The sequence below is a fragment of the Hirundo rustica genome, chromosome 5, assembly GCF_015227805.2.
Source record: "Hirundo rustica isolate bHirRus1 chromosome 5, bHirRus1.pri.v3, whole genome shotgun sequence".
NCBI lineage: Eukaryota > Metazoa > Chordata > Aves > Passeriformes > Hirundinidae > Hirundo > Hirundo rustica.
The window spans coordinates 35,391,249-35,411,698 of record NC_053454.1 but is presented as its reverse complement, the minus strand read 5'-3'; the positions used below and the strand labels follow the sequence as shown (position 1 = coordinate 35,411,698).

General features: G+C 36.3%; 1 protein-coding gene across 8 annotated transcripts in view; it reads left to right on the top strand.

The window, feature by feature from the left end:
- The window catches only part of WDR17 (WD repeat domain 17), a 57,189-nt gene that overhangs the window by 24,711 nt on the left and 12,028 nt on the right, over nt 1-20,450 (top strand). For all 8 annotated transcript variants that reach the window (XR_005700867.1, XM_040064531.2, XM_040064526.2 and 5 more), the window contains exons 6-21: nt 273-395; nt 730-917; nt 2,178-2,346; nt 4,330-4,421; nt 8,908-8,990; nt 9,899-9,985; nt 10,671-10,835; nt 11,720-11,922; nt 12,058-12,207; nt 12,318-12,448; nt 14,279-14,404; nt 16,551-16,706; nt 16,967-17,031; nt 17,404-17,536; nt 18,925-19,016; nt 20,143-20,242. Coding sequence is in view for 7 of the 8 variants with exons in the window: in XM_040064531.2 (XP_039920465.1) it covers nt 273-395; nt 730-917; nt 2,178-2,346; nt 4,330-4,421; nt 8,908-8,990; nt 9,899-9,985; nt 10,671-10,835; nt 11,720-11,922; nt 12,058-12,207; nt 12,318-12,448; nt 14,279-14,404; nt 16,551-16,706; nt 16,967-17,031; nt 17,404-17,536; nt 18,925-19,016; nt 20,143-20,242 (2,063 nt within the window). In the remaining variant the exon portion in view is untranslated. The remainder of the gene's footprint in view (nt 1-272; nt 396-729; nt 918-2,177; nt 2,347-4,329; nt 4,422-8,907; nt 8,991-9,898; nt 9,986-10,670; nt 10,836-11,719; nt 11,923-12,057; nt 12,208-12,317; nt 12,449-14,278; nt 14,405-16,550; nt 16,707-16,966; nt 17,032-17,403; nt 17,537-18,924; nt 19,017-20,142; nt 20,243-20,450) is intronic.

Below are 20,450 nucleotides of genomic sequence, written 5' to 3'. Positions count from 1 at the left end.
GCAGAATATTTTATGATGAGAGAGGTTATATTGTTAATAGTGATATGGCCACAGTGGTAAATGGAGGATAAATAGGATGCCATGGATGTTACACTAGATGATCTCCAGAGGTCCCCTCCAACCCTAACTATTCTGTGATAACTTTGGAGTTGACAGTGTCTGCTTATAAAATTTTTCTTAGGACTTAAAGTTTAATTCACTGCTGTATTTTTGTATAAATCAATCCTCAAACCACATACCTCTGTGTTTTGTTTTGTTTTTTGAAACTTCAGATTCTCAGGTTGGTGTGTTACGTGTTTGGAATGTTTCACGTACAACACCTATAGATAATTTTAAATTGAAGCAAACTGGTTTCCATGGCTTGCATGTGCTAAGTTCTCCTCCAAAGAAAAAGTGTAAGTGTAATTTTAATTGTTATTAATTGTAATGGCTGCAACTTAAGAAAATCCTATTTATGGCTCCTGTTATGTCCAGATCAATCTCTGTAGGGCTGGTCAGCTATTTAGTTCTTCATTAAACTACCTCTTGCTGCTGGTGGATTAGACAAATGCATAAAGGAACAAGTACTTTATATGGCCTTTCTTTAGTAGGCCAGACTTCATACAGGAATTCTCCATTTCTTTTGTTTTAAATCTCATTAGAATAAAAGCATTTTACTCTTTATGATTTTACTTACTATTGCAATAAGATATAATCTTCTTTCTTTGTCTTTTGCTTTGTATTGTTAAGCATGTTCATCACAGTATCCTACTAAAAATCACCATACATCTTCAACGAGTGAGGCTGTTCCACCTCCAACTTTAACCCCAAACCAAGCATTTTCTCTTCCTCCTGGTCATACCGTCTGTTGCTTCATGGATGGTGGAGTGGGGCTTTATGACATGGGAGCCAAAAAGTGGGATTTCCTTAGAGATTTGGTATGGTTCATCTCTGTCTTTGAATATAGAGTTTATTTGGCTTATGCACTTTCTTCTAACAGAAAAAAAACCTGGAGAATGAAGCCTTTGCAGTACTGTAAAGCAGTTTCTATTGTTGTAAAGAGCCCAGATTTCTAGGAAATAAAAAGACAGTTCTGAAATTTAAAGTAATCTTTTATTGGAAATTACTGAATTCTGTTGGAAGTATTCTGACAGTTTGTTTTAAATTGGAAATAAAGATTTAAGGACTTGGGTTTCGTTTATCTTTTGAACTAAAATTTTCGTTTGATGGACTCCTCAGAAATTTTCTCCAGTGGGTTTTCTATAATTCAGGATAAAAGTTTGAGTCTTTTCATCAGAGAGCTATATGGTGAATGCACTCAGTTTAACATTACAAAGGCTGAATTTTTAAATTTTCTTTGAAACTAAAATTCAGAAATGGGTTTAACACATATTAGATAACCCTCTCCTTCACTTGGCTTTTGGTTATTGATGTTCTTGAGGATATTTCTCTTTTCCTCTTTCAAAATTCCCTTTTCACTGAAAAAAAACCCACAAACAAAACCAAAATAATTTTTGGCTATACTCTCATACATATTTGAATAGAGGCTGCTGGTTGGTTTTCTCTTTCCATTTCTATTGAGTTTGGTCCTGTAAACCAACTGAGGCTTAAAAATATTCTTATATAACACCTGTGTTTTATATATTTGCCAACTTAAATTCTACAAGTGCATGTCTTGGAACACAACCAGCTGATACATGAAATCTCTAATGGATTGAAGTTGAAACTGCAATAGAGCATAAACTGTATCTAGAAACACAGACTGTTCAGAGGGGACTAGACAATTTGTAGAACATACTCGACATACAGACCTTTATTTTTTCAGTCAGGTACTTTTTACCAAAAGGAAAAAAACTGTTCTGGTTTCAATTGGGGTTTTTTTTGGCTTAGTTTTTTTAATTCAATTTTTTAGCAACATAGTTCTAACAGAAAATGCTAACAAATTCCTGGCATTGTGTACCCTGTTGTTTCAGGAAAGAATTTTTCTGGTTTTAATAGTAATCTATGAAAAAGCATGTTATAGTCCAAGTTATTTTATGCCTTTTAATTTTGACTGATAAACCTAAATATAAAGGGGTTTTGAAAATGTTAATTGATCTGACAGGTAAATTAAATACAATGTATTTTAGAGATTGATCTAGAGTTGGACTTATGAAAAGAATGTAATAAAAATGGATTAAATATTTGTTTCATTTAAGGGACATGTTGAGACCATCTTTGATTGCAAATTCAAACCTGATAACCCTGATCTTCTTGCTACAGCTTCATTTGATGGCACAATAAAAGTTTGGGACATAAATACTTTATCAGCGGTTTATACATCTCCTGGTAATGAGGGGGTTATTTATTCCATTTCTTGGGCTCCAGGTAAGAATATTTTGCTGTATGTCTTCTTTGACTGCAGAATTTGTCATATAAAAGAATTAGTTTTATATAGAAAGGTATCTTGTAAGGTTTAAACAAAACTTAATTATCTGTGAAACCATCAGAGTTCAGTGCTTCAGACCTTGCTGAAGCTTAGCCTTCTGAGTAATGCTGAGTATTTCATACTCAGAATGGAGGGAGGAAAATCTCCAAAACATTCCTAACATGGCATTACACAGATGACAAAATGTCTTACTTTGCATGAGAAGCAGATGCTTAAAGGAATTCACATTATATTTTGTTCTGAAATAGTGAAACATGTATTTAGCTCTTTTTCTTCCTTCTTTGTGTAGGAGTCTAATCATTGAAGAACTCTGCTTTAACCTTACTAAAGTAGGAAGTGTCTTTTCTGAAAAACATCTACTTTTTTCTTAGACAAATCACTGGAGTCACTGGGAAATTTTGTTTTCAAAACTGTTCTGTAACCCTCTTTGGTGTACCTGAAAATACACTTCTGACAGTTGTCAATAGTTGACAATAGGTTGACTTCCTTGTACTGTTTTATTTCTTTGGACAGCAGATGTATTTTTAAAAAATCTCAATAATTCATCTCTCTGTTCTCACCTGCACTTTTAAACTCTTAAGAAATAATAACTGACAGGAGAAAAATATTCTGGTGCTAAGCCTAATGTAATCTTCATATGTGAAATAAATTTGCACTTTTTCATGCACTTTTTGCATTTTTTCATTTCATCTCATGCACCTTATACCCCTTCACAAATAATTTATCTTCCTATATAGAAATCACGGCAGTATGAAATACAGTACTTATGCTTGGTTATTTAGTTTTGAACTTTAAATTCAATTTGTAGTTTTATCTCATGTTGAATGAATAGTTTGTTTGCTGCAGGAGGGATGTGAGGTTATTGCTTTTGTTTTTGTGGGTTTTTTGTGTTTTTTTTTTTGTTTGGTTGGTTGGTTGGTTGGGTTTTTTTTAAAAGTAAATTGGAAATACGTGCTTCAGTTTTGTTCCTTACCACCCTGTCCAAAAGCTGCTGTCACTCCCAGCCAGAACTTTTGGTGCTTCTTTCCCATTACTCCCAGACAGTTCCTATCTGCCTTGTACTTTCTTCCTAATGTATAATCTAATGCATGCCACCATTTGTTTGGTCTCAGAAGACCTTTGAAAAGTTATTACTCCTTTTTTTCTCCCCTGTCATTCTCCTACCTGAGCTTTTCCCCAGTTTATATCTTTACATTGCTAGACTCCTCCTGCATAGGTTGTCATTTCTGCCTCTGAAGGTTGGAATAAAACAACAGTCAAATCTTTTCTACAAATTTGCTATTTATGAAAAGCATAGCTATGTTGGGATAGAGAATCACTGTGCTGAGGAGAATTTGGTGGCTTTTGGATTAAACCAGAATTGAATTTTCAGGTTCTCACTGTGGAGTTTTGTACTCAGATTTTCCACCCTGTAGAGTGTGGTTAGAGATTCAGGTACATTCTTGATGGTCTTAGGTGCAGCAGTGGTCCAAGATTAAGAAAACAAAATACTGTTAGATATTCTCAGTTTTATGATTTGTCTTTATAGATTTGGAACTTTAAGGGAAAATGCTCTAGTTGCTACAACTTTAAGCTTGAAACATTGAGGTTATCTCTCTCTCCGTTTAATGACTGTGATGCATATGACTCAATTTCTTACATGCAAGACTTTCAGCAGGCATTAAGATACTTTTTACAGCAATACAATTTTTTTGTGACCATTCCTCAAAACAAGAATGCAGAAAAACAGATCAGGCTTTCATGGAAATTGACATTTGTGACTTAGTAGCAAATCCTGGCCTTAAACTATGGAAAACCCATGTTCATGTACCATTAATGTCTTCTGTTCATATTACATTTCTTCAATTTAGAGTAGAACCACTGTCAAACAATATTCTGGTTTTATAATTATTATAATATTTTACAAACATCTTTCTTTAAAGGTAATCTGAACTGCATAGCAGGTGGAACATCCAGAAATGGTGCCTTTATCTGGGATGTTCGAAAAGGCAAAATGATAACCAGATTCACTGAGGTAAGATAAGATTACTACTTTTTTTATCTAGATGAAATGTAAGTTAGTAATTCCCTCTAGTATCCATAAATAGAGAGGGCCAAAGTACGTATGTTTTTAAAAGGTGCTATAGTATAAAAATCAATGGAGTTATGTGGTTGCCGGTTTACACGTGTGGCAGAAGTATTTTTACTTCCTCAGACTGGATTTGGTATGAGAGTGGTGAAGCACCAGATGGACTCCATTATCTTAAAATTGATACTCTGGGGATACATGGCAAAAACATAGCTGATTCCTTCTTAATTGTATTAATGTATGGACATACAGACTCAGCATTAAAACGTGTTCTGTTCATGTTACAGAGCATGTGTTCTGTATTTTCAAACATAAGGGCCAAAAAAAACTTTCAGTACCTGAAGTCTAGATCAATAAAGCTCCATTTTGCAGCACACTAAGCAGTATGACTTATTTAGCGGCTTGCCTTATGTTACCTGAAAATTATCCAGGCATTTTTAAATCCTGAAATAGTAGCATAATTTTTATTGGCAGGAGTTATGTAATACTATGCTGTAGTGTTTTACATTATTTTGTATATTCCTAGTATATAGGATCTGTGATCTTCAGATTGTACAGACATAGTTATTTAAGTATAGGATCTGCATCAATGTACAAGGGATGCTCTTTGAAAAGAGAGGTGGGGGTGTGAAGCAAGCAGGAAAGGAGCACGAGCAGTTCAGGAGTTCTGGCATTCTAATACTGATATTTGCATTTGTGCTACAAAATATCACTTATGTTGTACAGATCCTGATACACGTCCAAATTAATTTTTCTCATAATCTTACAATTTTTCATGCCCACCAACTTCATTATTCCAACAAGTAACTAACCTTTATTCAGAATCACTGTATGATTAAGGTTGGAAGAGACCAGAGGGAGTCATCTGGTCCAACCTCCCTGCTCAAGCAGGGTCATCCTACAACACTGCAAAAGATTGCATCCAGATGGTTCCGGAATATCTCCAGAGAGGGAGATTCCCCAGCCACTCAGGATAATCTGTTCCAGTGCTCGGTTACTTACACAATAGAGGCGTTCTTTCTCATGTTCAGGTGGAACTTCCTGTGCATCAGTTTCTGCCCATTCCCTCTTGTGCTTTTGCTCAGCACCACCAAGCAGAGTCTGGATCCATCCTCTTGGCACCCTCCCTTTCAGATACTGATAGACATTGATGATCACCTCTCAGTTGTGACTTCTGAAGACTGAATAGGCCCAGCTCTCTTAGCCTTTTCTTGTAAGAAAAATCATTTTTGTTGCCCCCTATTGGACCCTCTCCACAAGCTCCATGTCTCTCTTGTCCTGAGTAGCCCAGAACTGGACACAACACTCCACAAGTGACCTCACCAGGGCAGAGTAGAAGATCAGGATCACATTCCTTGACCCCCTGGAATGCTCTTCCTAATGCACCCCAGGACACCATTGGCTTTCTTAGCCACAAGGTCACACTGCTGGCTCTTGGACAGCTTGGTGTCCACCAGAACCCCCAGAAGCTTCTCCACAGAGCTGCTTCCCATCAGGTTGGCCACAGCATGTCTGATGTCTGGGGCTATTCCTTGCCAGGTGCAGGACCATGCCTTTGTCTTTGCTGAACTTCAGCTGGTTCCTCTCTGCCCATCTCTCCAACCTGCCAAGGTCCCTCTGATGGGCTGCACAGCACTCTGGGGTATCGGCCACCCCTCCCAGCTTTGTGTCATCATTGAACCTGCTGAGGAGGCCTCTGCCCCTTCATCAAGTTATTGATGAACATGCTAAACATTTCTGGGCCCAGTATTGGACCTTGGGGGCCACCACTATTGATAGGCCTCCAATTACACCCTATGTGACTGATTACAGCCCTCTGGGATCTGCTGTTAAGCCAGTTCTCAATCCACCTCACTGTCCACTCATGCAGTCCGCTCTTCCTGAGTTTGACAATGAGGACTTTGTGAGAAACAGTGTTGAAATTCTTGCTGAAGTCAAGGTGAGCAATACCCACTGTTCTCCCCTCATCCATCCAGGTAGTTGTGTCATTGTAGAAGGCAATCACATTGGTCAAATGTAACCTTTAGTGAATCCATGCTGACTACTCCTGATTACCTTCTTGGTCATCCATGCGGATAGAGCTGACCTCCGGAAAGAAGCACTCCATGACCTTTACAGGAATTGGTGTGAGGCTAATTGGCTAGTGGTTCCCTGGGTCCTTCTCTTTCTTTTTGAAGACTGGAGTGACATTTGCTTTCTTACAGTACTCACCTCAGACACCTCTCCTGATTGCCATGATCTTTCAAAGATGACTATGAGCAGCCTCACTGTGGTGATAAGCAGAACTCTCTCGGTGTTTTTGGATGCATCGTGTCAGGGCCCATGGACCTGTGGATGTCAAGTTTGTTTGTGTGTTCTCTAACCCTGTTCTTTTTGATCAAGGGAAAGTCTTCCTTCCAACATTCTTCTATGTTAGTCCCTTGAGTCAGAGATTCCTGAGAACTGGTCCTGTCAGTGAAGAGTATTGTAAAGAAGGTGTTCAATAACTCTGCTTTCTCTGCATCCTCTGTTACCAGGGTCACCCCTCCATTTAGTAATGGGCCAACATCATCCTTTCTTTTCCTTCTGTTATTAATGGAGTTGAAGAAGCACTACATGTTGTCCTTGACATCCTTGGCCAGATTTAATTCCAGATGAGCCTTTGTCTTTCTTATCTCATTTCTACTTATTCTGACAACCTCTCTATATAAATTCCAAGTGGCCTGACCCTGCTTCTATCTCCTGTGTATTTCCTATGTGCGCTTTAGTAATGACAGAAGTTTCCTGGTCATCCATGAAGATCTCTTGCCTCGTTTTCCCAGTTTCTCATCGAGGTGCATTGTTCTTGAGCCTGGAGGACGTGATCCTTGAATATCAACTGATTCTCTTGGACCCTTTCTCCCCTGCAAGATGTGTTCCCATGGAACTGTTCAGAGAAAATCCCTGAAGAGACTAAAGGTAGCTCTGCTGAAGTCCATGATTGTATCATACTTGCTACCCTGCTTCCACCTTGCCTGATACTGAACTCAACAGTCTCATGGTCACAACAGCCAAGGTTGCCCCCAACCTTCACATCTCCCACAAGGCCTTCCCTGTTTGTTAGCATGAGGTTCAAGCAACACAACATTCCTTGTGGGATCCTCCACTACCTGTGACAGGAAGTTGTCATTAACACTTTCCAGGAATCTCTTGGACTGTTTGGGCTTCTGTGTTGCTTCTCTAGCAGATGTCAGGGTAGTAAAAGTGCCTCACAAGAACCAGTGCCTGTCACATTTGGGCTACTTCTAGCTGGCCGTAGAAGGCTTCATCCACTTCTTTTTACCAATCAAGCAGCCTATGGCAAACATCAACAACAGTGTCTTTTATCCAAACCATAAGCTCTCATCTTGCCCACCATCCACTCCAAGACAGAGCTTGATACATCCTAAGTGTTGCCTCACACGGGGAAATTCCACCACTGTGACTTCCTGGCCTTTCTTTCCTAAACAGTGTGTCGTCTTTCATGGCAACATTCCAGTCATGAGAGCCATCCCACTGTGTCTCTGTAATCACAGCTCGATCAAAGGCTTGTGACTGCACACAGATCTCTAGTTCATCCAGTTTGTTCTCCATACTCTGTGTTTGGGTACAGGTATGTTATAGAAGTATTTGATTGTGTTCACATCCCAGTGGGTGTGCAAAGGGATGCTCCATAGTCCTGTCTAGTGATTATGTCTTTGGCTGCTTGTGCTTGCTCCAGGTACTGCCCCTTAAGCCTCCTTATGCTACTAGAGTGGTTTCTATTGTTCTCTCTTTCCGTACACATTCTCTCTGCCAAGTCTGGCCCTGGCCTCTTTCCAAACTAGTTTAAAGTTCTCACAATGAGCCCTATGAACTCCTGGACTAAGATCCTTTTCTCATTTGAGACAGCTGGACCCCATTTGTTGCCAGCAGGCTTGGCATTGTATAAACTGATCCATGATTAAAACCCTCAAAATTGTGCTGGTAATAGCAGTATCAAATCCAGTTGTTCATCTGTATGATCTTCGTGTTTCTTGCCACATCATTCCCTGCAACTGGCAGGACAGAAGAGAGCACAACTTGTGCTTCACATCCCTTGAGCTGTTATCCCAAGGCCCAAAGTTCGCTCTTGATTGTCCACAGTGTTCTTTAAGCTTCAGGTTTATATAGTTATGGATTGCTCATTTTTCAGCTTGACTCACTTTTGTCTCTTGGATCCTGGAGGCTGTAGCAGTTTTACTGCCTATCTCCATAGTCCCAATGTTTTAGACTTGGATTCACAAACATCCAGTTTATATTGGGTAGTCATTATAATGTGGTTTTGTACAGTATACTGTAGTGGGAGAAAAGGGCTGAAGCTCTTAGGAGAATAAAGTAAAAAAAGATGAGTCAATAGATGAGAGAAAAAGGGGTGAATTATTTCTTATTGATAGGTATTTTGCATTTTTTGAAGCATGGAAAGAATGGAATCTTCTGCATTGCCTGGAGTCATAAAGATTCCAAAAGAATAGCAACCTGCAGCAGTGATGGATTTTGGTGAGTGTTATTGGAAGAAAAAAAAAATGCTAAATGCACATCTCAAGTCCATAAATTTTACCAGTACCCTCAGTAATTAATTTTAAAACTTTTCTTACTGAACAAAAATTATATTAGTTTTCTGTACTTGTTAGGGTATATTTTTCATGATTTTAAGAAAAAAATAAAGGAAATGTTTTCAAAATGAATAGTGCTTAAGACAAACTGATAGTGAAACTAAATACTGATTTTTTATTTGGACATGAATATCCTTCTAGGTTTCTTATCTGTAGAGGACACTTTTCAAAAGCCATCCAACTTTACTTGTCTTAATTTTAAAATTTTTTTAGTTTGTTGTTTCAAGGAATAAAAAGTACTATCTCAGAATAGAATAATTACAAGTGCACTATCACAGAAGTATAATACCTCATTTCTAAAAATGCATGTCCATTGTGTCCACTGAATGTCCATTGAAACCAATTTTTCATATATTGTGTTTCAGTGCATTTTAAAAATCCTACTTCATTTGTTTCCTCTGCTACCTGTGTCATTCCAGCTCAGACATTATGGGCAGAAATTTTAGAAAACAATCAACTTTCTTTTTAATTCATAAAGATCTATTTGTGCCTTAAAGCCATGACCATGACTTTGATTCAGGGCTATGAGGATCTTTTCAAGAAATATGTACCACAGTGAACATCTTTAAAGCATCTCTGAAGAAACAAATACTGAAGTCAAGTTAGATGTTGTACAATCAACATCCAATTAAATGTTGTAATTGAGGGGCTGATATTGTTTGTGGCTATTTCTCCTATCCTTTGTGTACATTTTTTTGCTCGCTTGTTTATTTGCATAGAATAAAACTTAATTTTGGATAGCCTACCCAGAATGTATTTTTTCTTCTAATATCACATTGTAATTGGTTTCAGTATTATTCGAACTATTGATGGCAATGTTCTTCACAAGTACAAACATCCAGCTGCAGTGTTTGGCTGTGATTGGAGTCAAAACAACAAGTAAGTAAAAATTAACCCAAAGAATTGACAATATTTACTATTTAAATTGATTACCAGTAAAGTAACACAAAGTTATCTTGAATGTGATATTCACTGTGATAATAAAACACTGAAATTATCTGTTCCAAAGTAGGATATATCTATAGCAGCTCTCTCTTCCCAGTAGTATATTTCATTGACCACCATGAACTTTCTTAACTTTCAAAGGAGGATAGTTTTATGCTGATGAGAGAAAAAAAGTTATCTAGCTGGATATATAATGGGGCGAGAAAAAGCAGATATTCAATACCAGGAGAGGGGTTTAGATTTGTGTCCTTGTAATGGCTGCTAAGGTGAAGATGTTCCGGACATATGTAAATTTTGTAGATAATTCCTAATAATGACACAGGAGTTTTTTATTGAAAAAAAATTATATAGTAGTTCAATTTATTAATAGTTGTGTATTGAGTGCATAGTCAGATTAGTGGAAATATATTGCCCATTGCAACTAATGGATTTTTATCAGGGTTTTTGTGATTTTGTTTTTTAAATTGGATTATTGCTAGCTACATCTTGAAGAGATGAAGGAGAAGCAAAAATCTGCTATTTAAAAAAAAAAATTACAAATTGCACGTCGTATTTTTTAAATTTAAAAGCAACATTCATCATCTCTGTGACCAAGGATTTCACTGTTTTTATTTTGCAGAGATATGATAGCTACTGGTTGTGAGGATAAAAATGTTCGTGTTTACTACTTGGCAACCAGCTCTGATCAACCACTGAAAGTTTTTACCGGCCATACTGCAAAGGTGTTTCATGTACGGTGGTCTCCTCTCAGAGAAGGAATCCTCTGCAGTGGCTCTGATGATGGGTGAGTGTTTCTGAACTATTAGAAAGCTTAAACCTCAAATAGGACTATTGGAGAAACTTACATCTTTACTTGTAATGGTGTTGTCAATACTTAAAAATCTAAATCTCTGCCTTGTTCAGATGCAGGTTTTAGCTTTGCTCTTAGCTTAGTACTTGGGCAGCAGGATCATTATCTAAAATTGTCACAACTGCTGTAGTAGTGCAAGTTTCCAAATGCTTTCCCAAGAGTAAGATCAGTGCCTGATACTGTTACTGCAAGGAATAGCACAAGGAGGATACCACATGTTTACATTATGTCTGAAAAAACAGGTGCAAGACCTTATTTTATTTGATATTTTTCAAAAGTATACTTAAGTAGATTCTGCTGAGAATTTTAATGAATATTGGATACTTCTATTTTTTGGTTTGATGCCATCAATTTTGAGAGAGAGCACATCAGTCCATGGTAAGCAGGAGAATGTGTTTTTCTATGATTCTAAGTCACTTCCCTGAAGAGTATAAAAAATATTTTTGTAAAGGATATTTTGTGAAGTTTGGAGTATTGGCTTCTATTGCTTTCCCATTATCATTCATTAGAGGTTTATGCTTGAAGCAGAATCTATTCGTTCATAGTGTAGTGATTCATGACAGGAGACAACTTGATAGCAACCTTCTTGACAATAAAATACATTGAACAGGACTGACCCTAGAATTGAACCCTGAGGATCACTGCTGGTGACCTGCCACCAGCCAGATTTAGCTTCTTTCACAGCAACTCTTTGAGTCCTGATGTGATGAAAATAAATACTCTGATAAATTTGAAGCTTAAAATATTGCTGAAGTAAAGACATAATTATATTTCGTCAGGTGATCTGATGTAGATTGTTCTCCTTTATCCCGTTTCAGTACTGTTCGGATATGGGATTATACACAAGATGCTTGTATAAATGTTCTTAGTGGACATACAGCTCCAGTACGGGGACTGATGTGGAATCCTGAAATTCCTTACCTTCTAATATCTGGCAGTTGGGACTATACGATTCGAGTCTGGGACACAAGAGATGGAACATGTTTGGACACAGTTTATGATCATGGTGCAGATGTATATGGTAAAATCTTTCAAATTTTGTTTTATTTCTGTATTTAAATGCATTCTAATATGTTTTGAAATTTATAAAGTAATTTAATCAAACAGGTTATTAGATTAACTTATTTGACTACATTTTAAATATCCCCTCTACTAGGACTAACATGTCATCCTAGTCGCCCATTTACCATGGCATCCTGCTCTCGTGATTCCACTGTGAGACTCTGGTCATTGACCCCTCTTATAAACCCTCTACAAATAAATATCATAACAGAGAGATGTTGGGATGATATTATTGGCAATACAGGTAAGCAAATTGTATAAAGCATTGTTTAAATTTTCCTTATGTTTATATTTCTATTCCTTTGGTTGGTTTTTTAAATTTTAATTCCACGTATAAATCTTTCTGTGTGTTAGATCGTGCTGTGGAGTCTGGAGCTCCTCCTTTGCTGTGTGGTAAAGTTTCCAGGGATATTAAACAAGAATTGGAAAAATTGTCAGGAAATCTTCGAGGAAAAAAACTAAGGTGGTTTTCAGAATATTTTTCAGTAAGTATTCTGCAAACTTAGGGATGTTGTCAGTGTGCATGACTTTCTTTTCTGAAGTCAGTCTCCAAAACTGAGATTTCTTTTTTCTCTACCATTTTTTTTCTCTTTCCTGAAGGCAGCTTAGAAAATAGGCAGAAATCAGTTCATTTCTTAACAGATTGGCATATAAAAATAAAAATTTCTTAACAGATTGGCATATAAAAATGTCCATGATTGAATTGTTTGTCAGTTGTGAAAAACAAATTTCACTAATTTAGCTTTGCAAAAAACAAACCAGCTTTTTGCAAAGGTTAATTAATGAAATAATATAATTTTCTGTAGGAAAGGTTAATATGACATCAATTTGCTATTGAAGAAAAGGAAATTATGTGGTTAATCAAACTGCTTTAGTTTTAAATCTTTTAATTAATCATTTAATTAATCAAAAGCACACTCTGATTACTGATAAGGTTTGAACTGCCTAAGTGTCTGTGCCCAAACTGCTCTTTATGTTTTAGGAGCTGTAGATCCAGATGACCTGTGCCTCAGTATCCGTCTATTGCCTTTTCTCCGTTGCACAGTAATATTTTCTATAAATTGCTGCATCCTCTCAGTGCAAATGTGTTTAAAATATGGGTTCCTCCGAGTTCTTACATGCACAGGACCTGCACTTGAGGTAGAAAAAGGACAAAATTACTTGGAACTACAGGTTCTACTACTACTGGAGCTTGTGTCAAACACTGTTGTAATTTAAGTTAAAACACTGATCTAAAAAGACCTAGTTCATCCAAAATATTTGGTTTGAATTCTAGCTAAATTGAAGTGTATAATTTAGAAATGATGAAACAATCTTTCTGAATTTCAAACTTAGACATTTTTCTCTTTTGTTAAAAATGTATTTATGGAATGCATTGTTTTACAGAAGTTATAAATTTTTCTTTCCCATGTTGATTTGAGAGTAAAACTGTTTTAAGAATATTAGAATTTTCCAGGAACAAAAGCTTTTTTGATCAGGTATGCTCAGTGCTTTTCCAGTCCAGAAAATGAAGTATTGTGCTAAATTATAAGGAGTCTAATAAGAGTTTTTGTGGACAGAAAAAAGGGGGAGGGAGGTTTCCCTAGTAGGATTTTATGCTTTTTACCAGCTCAGAAATAATTGGACTTTTAAACTTGTGATCCTGTTATTCTTGGAAAAGCTTCTGTAGATAAAAGGTTTAAAGATTTTTTTAAGCTTTTCAATACTCACTCTCTTCTAGACTTCATTCAGTGTTAAACTGATGTCCTGTTTCTACAGAAGGATTGATTCAAAAGCTAGACCAATAGAAATGCATAAAATTTATTGCTAAAAAAAAAATTTGTGCATATACCTTTATACTATATGTGTCTATTTTAGGATTTAATATTAAGATGGTAAACCAAGTTCTGACAGTTAAGCCTTGAAGCTCGTTTCTACCTGGCCCATGCCTTTGTTTAGAGAAAGAGGTAAACAAGTCCTGGGTCATCTCCTGCCTACCAGCAGCTGGCTGTTGGTTTGTGCCAGCAGTAGACACAAGATGGCTTGCGTTTCTTTGAGAGCAAAAGGGAAAATTCTAATGGTGAGCCCTCAGCTATGTCCACACATAACCAAATAGAGTTATGGATCTCACTGTATCTTTACAGCCCTCAAGAAGACTGAAGGACTTGCAGTATCTTGAACTATTTCATGTTTTCATAATAAATTTTCTAATATTGAAATTATCTGAAATTGTGTTTCTTGGAGTTGACTGACAAATGATCTTATAAAGATACTGGAAAACAAGTTTCTCTCTTGAACGTAACTGTAATAAAACTCTTCTTCCCTAAAAATTTTAGCCTCCAGGAGGCAGCAAAAATTTATGGGATTTGGTTGCTGTAATAAAAGGACAGGATGACAGTTTGCTTCCACAAAACTACTGCAAAGGAATTATGCATATGAAACACCTCATTAGATTTAGACTGGTAAGTGAAGAGCAAACAATATGTGAAAATGGTTGTTAGTCCATTCAGTATTTCATTATTTAAAAATAACATTGAATGCTTTACAAAAGGTCACTTCATGTCCAAAGGTATTTGTGCAATACCAGTTCTTCACTGCAATACTGGTCTATTACAATAGTACTAGCTGAGTCTGTGTGACTTCATGCATACTCAGTGTTAAAATGCTAGGTTACAGTTATTAAATAGAAAAACATTTTACAAAGCAATTAAAATAAATTGCAAAGCAATCATCACTACAGTTTCAGCTATGAAGCAAGTTTGTCTTGCCTATTATATACACTGTACTTTTATGTCTAGTAAAGTCAAATTATTTGTTTGTGGAAATGTGAGTTGTGTAGCTATGTTCAGATGTACAGACACGGAAATTCATATCTGAAAATGGGGGAGAGTCAGCAAAAATATGTTCTGTAGCTCTCTGGAAGAAGGAATGGCAAGAACCTGTCATTAATACAGATATACAGCTTAAGAGTGATTTGGATGAGAATAGGAAATTCAAATACTAGGCCATAAATTTATTAGTAGCTGCATTTATGAATATGCAACCAGACACATAGTTTGTGTAGAATATGCAGATTCATTGCTCTGTCAGGAAGTTCTTAGGAGTACTAAAGAATCCCATACTCTGATAACTGGATTGTAAATAGAGGAGAGATGATCTACTGGGATGGATCAGGGAATGCACTTGCCAGCCCCAGGGTATCACCTGTTGTTTGCTGTTAGGTGCTGTCTCTTTTGTAAAATCACAGGCTCTTTAAGAATGTCCTATGTTCCTTATGACTCTCAAGGGATTAAAGTTTATTGGTGTTGTTAACTCTAATAATAGCAGCTGTTCTGCTAATCCTATGAAGCTCTGTTTGTGTGTCCATGTGTCAAAAAAACCAGTTTTCTCAGCCAGGAGGCCTGAGAAGACATTAAATCTTGACTTGTGCAGTGCCAGCAGTCTGTATTATCCCTGCAACATTTTATGCATTTATAACTCCGGTGACCTAGAGTAACTGCAGTAACTGCTGGTCATTCTGTGGACCTGGATTAGGTGTTCTCATTAATTAATAGCATTTTTCACCTTCTTGCTGACTGAGAATCTTGTTTGAGAGCTTTAAGAGAAAGTATGGGGTAAGGTAATTCTGACTGCTTGTTAAGGACTGCTAATACTCTCTTTTCCTTAGGAAACTAGATAATGGCACTGCAGCATCTACACATTTCAGGATGAAGTGAGGATGTAGAGCAGCTGTGGACTTTAGCATGAAAATAATAAATATAGAGGTGCTGAGGAGAAAAAATAATGTAGTATGTTTAAAAAAAAACCAAAACAACAAAACAGATCCTTGGGAGCTGCCATTGGTCTTCATGGCAGTATACTTTGGTGAAGAATGTTCAAAATTTGCTTTCCATCTTCGATACAGGGTACTGCAAAGTCATGAATAGCCAAATGCCATTATTGTGCTTTGATGATAGAATTCAACTGAGTATTCTTGAAATGGGAATCTCCTTTTGCTTTTTTTTTTCCTGTACATATAATTCTTTTGCAGAGTCAGATGAGGAAATTTAGTCTTATTTTCCCAACTAATATATAAAATTGCAAATATAAAAGTTGGGAATGTAAATAATTTCTTGGCTATACGGGAGGTTAATGGGGCATGACAGGTCATATCACAGAGCCTGTTGACTCCCAGTCAAGCATACGATCTTTGTTATTTCTTTATGTGGACATTGTTATAATGGCAATATGTGCAGTTATCAGCTCTGTATGGTTTATGTTCAAAAAATATTATTTTTTAAATTTCAAAATATCAAGATTTTTATGAGGGATATCTGGGTGAATTACTACTATATATGAGAATATAAAAAAATAAGTTATTATAGGAAGATAATCAGGGAAAATGTATATGTGCAACAAAACACTAACACATTTACTTTAACAACATAAACACAGTTCATTGTAATCTCATTGAAATCTCTTCCTATTAGCCTTTTCTCTAAAGATTTTTTTTCTTGAATTATACCATTTATATTCCGCTGAAATATTTGGCAATAGTCCATTCTTCAGAAAACTTGTTTTCATCACAGAAAACTTCCTAATCTTTTTTGTTATTGTTGCTCCCCTCAGTCCAAGGCACAAGAACTGACAACAGTAAAGATGTCTAAGTTTGGTGGTGGTATTGGTGCACCAAGCAAAGAGGAAAGGCTCAAAGAAGCTGCAGAAATACATTTAAGATTAGGACAAATTCAACGATATTGTGAGCTAATGGTAGAACTTGGAGAGGTAAGATAACAGAACACTGTTGAATAAAAAAAATGAAGGTTTCTGAAAACCAGCTACCCTAGCAAAGATGGGGGGGGCAATGAATGGGTCACGAGTCCCCTTGTTCCAATTATTTTTAACATATGCATCTAAAGCATAGCTCATTCCCTATTTAACTCTTGAAAAATTTATTTTTAATGGAAGAAAAGTTACACTAGTTTAAATATGGCTGTTTCTCAAACAGAAATGATCAAGTTAACTGTATTGCTGCTTTCTTCTAGTGGGACAAAGCTCTCTCAGTTGCACCTGGTGTGTCAATGAAATATTGGAGGAAGTTAATGCAAAGGTAAGTTAATTAAAGTATGATGGTGAATGGTAGCTTCAGTCCATAAAAGGACACAGACAAGTGGGAAGGATGGATATTATTACAGATATACTTGTCTTTTGTTACAGCATTCTAGTGATGTTACTTTTTGTTCAGTAAGCTTTGGGATGGAACTGTGGAAGATTTCAACAATAACTTTGTGTACAAGAATCAAAGGGTTGAACATAAAATGCAACTTTATAAACTCTTCAGTGCAGTATTTGTAAGTCTGGAAAGGTGGATGGGTTTCAGTGAACTTTATTCAGCTTCATCTAACACCTACACCATATAGATGTCTGGTGATAGTTCGTATATGTAGATCTTTCTTGTTTATTTATTAATTTGTTTAATTAGGAGAGCTGATCAGTTAATTCAGGAAGAAAATGATGATGTCATCCCATACTGTATAGCTATTGGAGATGTGAAGAAGCTGGTTTCTTTCTTTACTTCAAGAGGTCAGCTTAAAGAGGCTCTGCTTGTGGCACAGGTATTGCTACATATATACCAGTGTGGGAGATGTATTTTAGCTCTTAGTTTGTAACTCAGAATATAGTATGCATATTGAAAAGGCTAGCTCTTTTCACTTTAACAAAATAGCTAAATAATGATGCCCTAATCTTTACTTCCATGTGGTATTGACCAGTTTTTATACAGAAGTCGTAATAAGGAGGCACCTCATGTTTACAGATTTAAAGCCTGATTCTTTAAACTGCAACCAAATGACCGTAATGAAAACTGATGTGTTCAATTTCAATTGTGTGAAACCTGATTTTCAACAGCCAGTATTGCCCTTAATCAAATTCATGTAGGATTTGATTTCTCTGGAATTTCTACTGAGAAATCATCTGTATGTTTTATCTAAATATCTGAATAATGTACAGAATGTAACTTAGACACATGCTTAGATTTAACAAGCTATACTCTTTGAACTTTAAAGCAAGTTAAAGCTTCAGAAAGATCTTAATTTTTTGTGTAAGAGAGGTATTGCAGAGATATTACAATTCATAGAATAGTCTGCCTCAAAGGTTTAAAAATTAATTATGAGCAAGAACATGCCAGGATTTACCTATCCTTGTAACTGAGCCCTGAAGCTTAATGGTGTTATCCCAGCTACATCTTAATGCATGTGAAAGAATTTTAAAAAAATCACAGAATCAATTAGGTTGGAAAAGACCTCTGAGATCACTGAGTCCAGCCCTTGACCAACCACCACTTTGTCAACTGATTTCATTTTAACCCACATTGGTCTCTTTGTATTTAATGTTAAAAATAAATTATTGCCAGATACAAAGAAAAGTTCTCCTTAAGCCACTATATGCCAAATCTTTCCAGATTTGTTGGTGTAGTGGTTTCATGTTCATTAAATTCTGGTCTTAGGACTCACTCTTTTTCTGTGGGAGAGAGACAAGGAGAAAAACAAAGCAGGCTCAACCTTAAAAATGAACAAATACTTTTATTGACACACACTAAAAGAACAGAAAAAGAAAGTTGGAAAAAAACTAAAACAGTTGGTATATCTGCTGAGAAGTATCTATGGACGTCATCCTTCCCTCAGAGCTGCTTGCTCCTTAGGATGTGAAAATCAGAGTTGTAGCCTTCACCATCCATTATATCTAAATGCTGAAAAATCCTGCACAAATGCATAGGAAGGAAGAAGTCTCTTGCTTTGGTAGAATTCTTGTATGGCCAGCTAAAACTAGGCTAAAATTTAGCTGTGAATAAGTTCATTAATTTAAACATTCAAACATTTTCTTTGTTATAACTAGGCTTTAGAAAGTTTTTTGTAGATCTTAGATTATTTTTATTGTTGAAAAATTTCATTTCATCTTCAGTCTGAATTCTGCATTAATTAATCTATATTTTATTTACTTCCAGGCAGCTTGTGAAGGAAATATACAGATGTTGCCACTCTCCACAACAAGTGGAACTTCAAATTCTGGTGGAAACAATACAGATGATTATAATGAGTAAGTTGTTCTACTTTATAACTATAAAACTCATTTTACTGCAGTGTAAAGTCATTAGGGGAGATAAAGCATAGTGGTTTAGTTTGGCATCAGCAATGCAGAGTTCAGTGAAATGTTGCATCTTCCAGTACTTAGTAGTACTACTAACGACCTGATGCTTCACTAATTTCCCTATTGTGCCTCCTAGCACAAAATAGATTTTTCATATGTATGTATTATAATTATAAATGTCCTTTTCACTTACTTGCTATTTAAGAGGCATTCCTGTGCACTAAAATATATAGCATATTAATTGAGAACTTTTGGTGGGTAAGTTTTAGCATTAAAAACTGTATGTGATGCCCTGTTATTACGCATTATCTCCTCCTGAATCTTTGCTCTTTGTCATCAGTGAAGGTCCTGATAATGTAAAATGAAAACCAAACTGAGAGACTAGGTTTAGATTAGATATTAGAAAAAAAACTTCACTGTGAGAGTGATGCGGCACTGAAACAGGTTGCTCAGGGAAGTTGAGGATGCTCCAACCCTGGAAGTATTCACAATCAGGTTGGATGGGGCTCCTAGTAACCCAGTCTAGGGGAAGGCATCCCTGCCCATTACAGACATCTTGGAACAGAATGATCTTTAAGGTCCCTTCCAACAAAAACAGTTTTATGAATCTAGGATTCTTATTGCCAATGCCCATTAAAAAAACCCCAAATATGCACATCTCCTTATCTAGAACAGCATTCAAAAACCTGAATTACATTATCAATTTATAGGTGTAGTAACAAAAACAGTTTGGAGGCTGTGTAGTTACTTCATTTGCATGAGCAGCTTTTGAGCAATTAGAGAAATACTGGTGCAGAGTTTTCAGGTACAGATTGGATATCCAAATATTTGATTTTCATTTTGTCAATCTGAAGACACATTTCCTACTCTGATGTAAACTTTGGGAAACTGACCTACCTCAGTAAGTACCAGCATAAGTAGTGGATGATGCTCAGATGGATTGCATTTTTCAAGATATTAGTGTCACTATCTGCGAGCCAAATATAGCAACTTTTAGGGTACAGAAACAAATGTGATATTGGATGTCACTCCAACCTTAAAGTGACCTTGCAGAATTTGTTTTTTGTTCTTTCAGTCTACTGCAGAAGGTCAGTAAAGAACTGGCAGATTGGTATTTCCAGGATGGCCGTGCAGTGCTGGCAGCATGTTGTCATCTGGCCGTTGAAAATATAGAGGTATTTTTTTTTTCTTTAATGATGAAAAAGCCAACATTTACTTCCTTTTTACATCTCCACACGTTTAAAATTTATATGTCACATTCTAAAATGGTATTTGGCATTTGATTTTTTATATTTATGAATAATTAGATATAGTATTAAAGTTGGTAGCAAAACTCCCTTGATTCTACTAAATTCAAGCTTTCTCTCATGCACAGAAGGTAGC